The sequence below is a fragment of the Malania oleifera genome, chromosome 1 (genome assembly GCF_029873635.1).
Source record: "Malania oleifera isolate guangnan ecotype guangnan chromosome 1, ASM2987363v1, whole genome shotgun sequence".
Lineage (NCBI taxonomy): Eukaryota > Viridiplantae > Streptophyta > Magnoliopsida > Santalales > Ximeniaceae > Malania > Malania oleifera.
In genome coordinates, this window is record NC_080417.1 from 117,634,493 (window position 1) to 117,642,364 (window position 7,872).

A 7,872-nucleotide genomic window follows, 5' to 3' on the forward strand; every position below is an offset into this window, starting at 1 on the left:
CTTGTAGTAGCAAAGAAAAAACTTTGCTCATAGAAGGCAAAGGTGATTGGAGAAGTAATTGACTTCGCATCATAGAGTAAGAATCATGCAAACCAATGAGAAATTTCATCACATAATCTGATTGCTTCCTATCTGTAAAAATCTTTAAAAGATTGCAAGAACATCTATCAAGAATTCCACATCTGCAACTTGGAATTGGTCTGTAGCTAATAAATTCATCCCAGAGTGTCTTGAATTCATTGAAATATTCAGTGACTGATATTGCTCCTTAAGAAATTGAATTAAGAGATTTTTCTTGGGTAAAGACTCTTGGACCATCACTTCGAAGATACCTTGTTTTGAGTTCTTCCCAAACATCACACGCAGCTGTGAAGTACAACAGACTTCCACAAATTTCTTTTGCTATTGAATTCATTAGCCAAGATAAAAAGAGATTATTTGCTCTTAACCAAGCAATTTGAATTCGAGAATCACCAGAATTTGATTGAGGCAGAGTACCATCTATAAATGCAATTTTATTCTTAACTGTATAAGCAATGGAGATAGATCTACTCCACGCAACATAATTTGCACCAGTCAAGATTTCAGAGACTAGAAGAGCTCCAGGGTTATCCGATGGATGCAAGTAATATACACTTGAAGAATCATCCGACGGATTTCTTGAAGATTCATCAGCATTTGTCATAGAAGCAGAATGCGTAGAAGATTCAAGTTCCACCATAGAAATGGAACAGTAAAGAGAGAAAAGAAAGGAAAAAAAAAAATTTAAGAGAACAATCAGAAAGTGAATCAATTAATTTCTGAAATTTGAAACCTCCCTTGATCAACCACAGTTGTGTCTTCAGTTGAATTTCGAAATTTGAAGATGACTATGCTGCTCCTACAATAAGCATTTCCTTGTGAAGTTCAATCAATGTGTTTGTCGAAAGCCATTGCTCTGATACCATGTAAAATACAGGAAAGCCTTTGAGAAGCAAGCAGAAAAATCAACTATCTTCACTTTATTTAGAAAAATTGAACTGTATATTATTATACAAGTAGTCTTCTTATATATAGATACAATAACAGCAATTGAACAACTAATCTAACTACACATACTAGTTATAACAGTTTTATGTATTTTGTTTGGTTCTTGATCTTACTCCAAGTCATCTTGTAAGCTCCAACAACAATGGTTACTAAATGGTCATATAAACAATTATAACTATTTTATAATAGTTAATAAATTTAAATAAATTCCTAAAATGATCGTTAGAGGAGAGAAGCAGTAAGAGCTTTTAAAATACCTTCGCAGAAAACACCAACATTCTATATCATGCTGCCCTCCATTGCTTTGTAACTGCCTAGCCAAGGCAAATTTGTATTATTCCTTGATGCACATTTACTCTTAATTGTACATCATTTCCCTCTATTCTCTTATAAAAGTTAGGTACCTTTCAAAAAAATAATAATAAATGCATGTTATCTAAACTAGCCAAAATTGTAAAAATTTTAAAGTGAAATAGTTTAAATTTCTGAGTAATGAATGAAATTAACGAACAGATACCAATTTTAATTAACCAATTTAATTTTAAACAAAAAATCTAAAATCATAAACCAGCCCAACCCCTAATCATTGGGGAGGTGGGGATGGAGTGGGCATTCACATGGCTACTCTCCAATAATTAATCAATCATCGCACGCATGTATAAAAGCCCAAACTTAAAAGATAGTGCCACACTAATCATTCAAATAGTTTACTTCTTGTGTGAATATGTATTGTCGGACTTGATACCATGCATGAACTCGAAACGAGATTGCATAAATTTAAGAGAAAGAAATTGCGAAAAGGGATTATGCCTCGTAGGGATGCAGAGGAAGTGGAGAATGTACGTATGAAAATAAATAAATTTCTATATATTGAATCTCTCACGTCATAAGCAAGAAATTCCAACGAAAAAAAGAGAGAAAAAGTGTGGAGTGACCGAAAGTTATCAACCTATCAGACAGATAATGGATAAAAATATACACGTATGAGGTTTACATGGAGTGGCTGCAGCCTCTTTCTTCATCTCGTGTTTGAGAATCTGAGGACAACCTAAACGAAGAGAATCCCAAATGAGAGGCAAACTAACTGATTTTTTTCTCCTTTCATAACACCTGAGTTTTGAAAATAATCCGTTTGTCCACGGATTCAAGGAGCCCGATATCGTCGATTGAATGATCCTCCATAGTATCATGATCACCAATTGAGATATTCAAATCCAGGGACACACAAGGGCTTGTCTCATGATCATCTTTTTCCTCTTCATGAGAGCCGCCAGATTTCTGCCTGATGGGGGGAGAGCATGCTCTAGACCTCGAGCTGAAGCTTTCGCAGCTCAAAATGATAATGGCATCCCTCAGCCAGATTTCATCGCCATTCGAGTTTGTTATTCTTCCTCTTTCAGCTGCTCTTTTGAAACCCATTTGCGAGCAGTAGTCTGCTTGCTCGACGTCTTCAACTAAGAAGACCCGGTGTGGGTTACTCGCAACTGCCTCTGCGAATCTCTCCAAGTAGCTGCAACTTTGTTCCTCTCGTGCTCTTTTGTTCCTCAAATCTTCGGTAGAATCCGCTCTTGTCGATGAGAAGCTGCTGAGGGTAATCGAGACAAAGTCGATCTGCGATCCAAAAACAAGTCTAGCCAATTCTCTAGCAATCCTTTCCTTGGCTTCCATGTCAAACCCTTGAAAGAACAACCAAGTTTCTTCTTTGGCCTCGCCATTTTTTGCCTTCCCTTTTCTCCGAACTATCCCTGACCGGCATTTCAAGATCGTGCTCGCAATTTCGGGTAGTATATCTTTCTGCCACGGGACCTTTTTCTCCAGGGCGTTGCATAGGGTTTTCAGATTCTCAGCATTGAGCTCCTTGAACCTGTAAGCGCATTCCGTCTCCATGATGACGTCGCTGGAAGAAGCTGAATTGGGGGTGGAGTTAGGGTTTGAGGATAAGGCTTGTTTGGGATCCCTGTGCTCAGGAATGTACATTCTCAAAGTGGGTTCGTAGGCCTTGCTATTAGCTGCTTCAGAAATGTTCCAGAAGTGTTTTTTCCTCCACGACTGCTGATAGTGTTCGTTAACCATTGGCCAGACTTGGTGGGTTTGGTGCCAAATAGGGTATTGCTGGTCGTATGAGAAACCAGAAGTGGAGGAAGAAGGTGATGCAGAAGAGAGTGTTATGGTTCTCTCAGATGAGTTGGGTTGTCTTTGGACTGAAGTGCAAATTGAGTTCCATTTTTTGCATAGATCCGTCGCTGGGACACAGTTCTGTTATACATAAAGAAAAAGTCAGTTTCCAACTTGCGTACAAGTTTAAATGTTTCTTCTCTCTCTCTCTCTCTCTCCTCCTTCTTGTCGGCTTTTTTTTTTTTTTTTTTTTGTTTTCAGGTAAGTAGAGAAAGATGAAATGAGATTATAACTAACCTGATCATTGCTGCTGGCAATTAGTTTTTTGTTCTCATCCTTGTACTTTTGAAGCCATGCTGGAAGGCTTGAAGTGTTGGAGTCGCTATTACAAGTGCTGTTGCTTTGTAAGCTTCGAGCTTGGGTCTCAAAATTTGGCGAGCAATTGCTGCAGCAAGTGACTTGCTTGTCCTCTCCACCGTCAAGCAGAAGCCATGTAGACCCATCTCCATCTTTGTGGTTTCTAGACTGGCTTTGTGAGTCACTGAAGGAAGAAAAGCAAAGTGAATAAGATGATAAAAATCAGTGTCTAAAGTATGAAGTTGACAAGAATAACAGTTTAGAATAAGGCAAAGGAACCGAAATCTTTCATGTCACTAAGTCACCTTTGCTCTTATCTAAACACCATGACATAGAAAAAGAATTACTTGAAACTTGAAAGTCATGAAAGCTCAGGCCGGCTAGTGATTTGATTTTGAGATCACAAAAATCTAAAAGAAGTGATGAAATTTTCGTACTTTCGTAAATTGATTTGAATCTGGTGACTTCCTTTTTTTTCCTCCGCACAAACTGTAATTAAACTTAGTTAAATGAAAAAAGGGTCTTAAATTAATTAACAATTCATGAACACAGATCGGGAAACTCCATAAATTCATGCCGTTATATATATGTACATAAATATATGAAATATCTGGAAATTTTATTTAACAAATATATTCACTGAACTAAGCTGAATCAGGAAAAAAAAAAAAAAGGGAAATTAACCAATTAAGGAAAGCCATATTAGTTTCACTAGTTACCTATCAGGGATGAGGCTCAAGCCCAAGCTGCCAGCAGGAATAGTGAGAGCATGAAGAGCCCAAAGAGTTTCCAGAGAAGGATGGCCACTTCTACATCTCATATAAGTTTGAAAAGTTGCAATTCCCATCAGCCAAAACCTTCCACTCTCCCCAATTCCACAAACCAATTTTCCGAGCTCGACGATCAAGTCCTGCGCCGGAGGGTAGTAGTTCCCCCCTACTTCGCGGCCGGATATAGCCCCGAACTCCGTGGCCCATTTAAGATCTCCCAAATACAACACCGCCCCACTCCCGACAGCACAGCTCTTCACAAGGCACCTGAGCTCCCCAAGCTTCTGTTCCACCTCTTCCCTTGAGAAATGCCCAATAGAGAACAAAGGCAGGCTTACAAACTTCACATCCCTTAAGGCTTCAGGCACATCCCCCTTGTCAAACTTCTCCATCACTGCCCTAACCACACCCTCAATGGAACTAACACACTCTCCCACAATTACAGTGCTTCTTCTTCTTTTGTTCATCAAATTCTCCATGACACTCGCCACATCCTCATTCCTTATTGACTTTTCTCCCTTAACTCCAATTTCCTTGGACAACACTAGAAGGTTACTTTCTTTCGACTTACTGATGCTCGCCGGAGGTGTTTGGGAACAGACTTCCAACGAAATAGCTTGCTCTACGTTGCTTTTCACTTGGGTACTAGAGAACCCAGCTTCCCTCATGACCCTACTCACACTTGGGTCATCCAGTATAGAGATTATCAGCTGGTCTAGCTCTATTTTCACGGCCAAGAGAGGCTGCTGCTGATTCTCGACGGAGCCGCGCCGTTGGTGGGCCTGCGCGCGTTTGAAGGCAGCGACGAGGGCGTTGGAGATGGAAGGGTGTTGGGAATGATGAGGGCCCAACACGGGGCTGGAGGAACACGCAGGGAGACGGTTGAGGGAGACGTTGAAGCAGAGCTCGAGGGCCCTGCACTGGAGGGGGTGAGAGTTGGATTGAAGACAAGCGGTTCGGAATAGGCCGGTGGATGCGCTGAGCATGGTGTGGGCTACATGGAGGGGGGTTACCTGGGCATGGCCTCGCCGTCGAGCAAGAGTCACGGCTTGTTTCACCACGCCCGCCGCCTCGGCCGTTAGAGCCTGCTGCACGGTGTAGCCACCGGCTCTCATGGTTTGATTCCCTCAGCGTACTAATTCTCTAATACAGAAAATTAACAAAATAAATATCCGTATATCTATATCTATATATATTTATGTATATATGGAGAGACTTAAAATGGTAAGATCGATCAAGTGAGTTGTATGTAGGGGTTTGATCAGTTTCATGGGTTTCTAGAAGTGGAAGCAGAGGAGTGAGTCATCGGGCTTTCTTCTCCGGATTGGAAGAAGGAATTAGGATATGTCGAAAGAGTAGGCTTGGATCTTTTGTACGAGAGAGAGGTTGGTAGGGGGAGTAGTGCTTGAGATCTGTATGTGTTGATAGATTTGAAGCTAGCAAGCCGGCTATCTTATCTGTTCTAAGTTATACTTACGCGCAGTAGTAGTATTCTTGTTACATGGAACCCATTATCTAATCAGGATAATTTGATCGTGGAGAGAGAGAGAGAGAGAGAGAGAGAGAGAGGAAGGAGTATGAGGATTTATGGAAGAAGGGGCTGTGCTTTTCTTGCTAGTGAGGTAAAATTTGGGGTCCAAAGTCGATTTTGCAGTGGAAAGTGGAATGCATGTGCTGACAAGCAGGACGAATGCACCAGTATCAAAGGCGACCCAGCTTTCTCTCTCTCCTCTCTATGGTTCAATAAAGATATATAGTACTATTCGGAAGTGGGCCTCTCTCTTTTATGCAGGGCATTGGACAATAATTCAATAATATAAAGTACTGACCTCCAATTATACAGCAAATCTTGGCATAATAATTCGTCTTTTTATGTATAAAACAGAGTTGGCTTCGTATTTAATTTTGAAAGAAAAAAACTACACCCAAACTGAATTGTGTAGTGAAATCAAGAATGGGAAGCCGAAATTGAGACTGCCTGGATAATAGGAAAAACTTGGGGACCGAATAATAAAGTGACATCTATGAGACTCTGACCCTTGTTCTATACTTGAATTATACTGTTAAAAAGGAGGACTTAGGGGACCCTTAAGTAGCTAATCTTAACACTGGCAAGAAGGAAAATGCCCATGAACCCATCATCCATAATCCTCAAAACATGGTGGCGGCCCCTCAAAAGCAGATTGAGAGAGAGAGAGAGAGAGAGAGAGAGCGTGGGTGTGTGTGTGTGTTTTGTTCTTTATCTTCTTTAACTTTTTTTTTTTTTTTCTGATATTAATCCACTAAAACCGAGGACCTGAAAAGAGAAGCTGGACTGTCTGTCTGGAGGAATCGGGAACTGTGTACGATTTTCTTCCGGACTCGAAGACAAGGAATAAAGCGTTTCCATTTAGTTTCCTATATAAAAAATAATATATATGTGGATTTATAACACAAACTTGACGCTTTGAATGCATGGGGATTATTAACAACAAACATTCCCTACCCACTCTCTCCTCTCTCTCTCTGTCTTCATTATTTCATAAAAGCGGAGGCTTTTGGACCCTCCCTGTTTCAAAAATAAACAAACAGAAAACGGAGTGAATTGAAACATAACTGATAACGAACTCCCATGGCAGTGTTTGGCTGGTTTAGTTTCTTTCCCTCATGCTCTCCTTAGGTAAACTCGGCCTCCCAAACAATCCGTACGTGTCATACGATGCCATGAAGGGCGCGGCTATCTATTTCCGAAGAACGGAATGCCTTTTTTGGTCTTCTCTCTCGTACAGGTCCTGCGTCATTTTTGTAATGAAACCACATATGCATCGATGCGCGCCCCCCCCCCCCCCCCTTCCGCCAGTGTGATGAACTTCGTCATTAGACATAACCAACTCTGTTAGTACTTCTTAATTAGAATGGCGAAAGAATAGGCCAAATATGATTTAATATATATATATATATATATATATATATATATAATGTGAAATCTTAATCACATCCATATCTGTGACTTCTAGAAAAAATGAAAACTGGCAAGGACGGATATTAGAAAGGTAATCGCAAGTAGATTCCTTATCTAAATACTCGAGTTTTTTCCTTTTTATTATTATTTTTAAATAAAATATTAAATAATATTTTGTTGGGAGTATAATGTTTACGTAATCTCGCAGTTTGGTGCTGTAAGATTTACCACGCCTCAAACACCTAAAAGTCATGATTAATCAAATCTCGCATTTTTGTCCTACGAGATTTAAACAAATCTCGCAATTTGGTACTGCGAGATTTATTACGCGTTGAGCTCTGATCAATCAAATCTTGCAGTGGTCTTGCGATATTTTTAAAAAATCTCCCCATTGAAAATCCAGTCCAATTCATGTTCTCACGTTGGTCTGCCATGCATGCATGCTTCCTTCATGCTTACTTTCCTCTCTTCCTTTTTTAAATTAAAAATAAAAAATAAAAAAGGCTTCAAAATATATATATATATATATATATATATATATATATGTTTCACAACTCACATTTCTAAATTTAAATACAGTATGTTATATGGTGAAAACATAAAAGTAAAAATAAAATAGACTAAAGAGTATAATGTGTGTGTGTGTGTGTGTGTGTGTCT

At 39.6% G+C, this 7,872-nt stretch overlaps 1 protein-coding gene across 1 annotated transcript; it reads right to left on the reverse strand.

Annotated features, from left to right (window-relative positions):
- Window positions 1-1,878: 1,878 nt before the first annotated feature.
- Window positions 1,879-5,703, reverse strand: LOC131152284 (protein SMAX1-LIKE 3). Its single transcript, XM_058104084.1, has 3 exons — window positions 4,221-5,703; window positions 3,442-3,685; window positions 1,879-3,285 (listed from the first exon to the last, which is right to left on the reverse strand). Exons 1-3 carry the CDS (start codon window positions 5,384-5,386, stop codon window positions 2,131-2,133), a joined length of 2,565 nt encoding a protein of 854 aa, XP_057960067.1. The 5' UTR covers window positions 5,387-5,703; the 3' UTR covers window positions 1,879-2,130.
- Window positions 5,704-7,872: the final 2,169 nt, after the last annotated feature.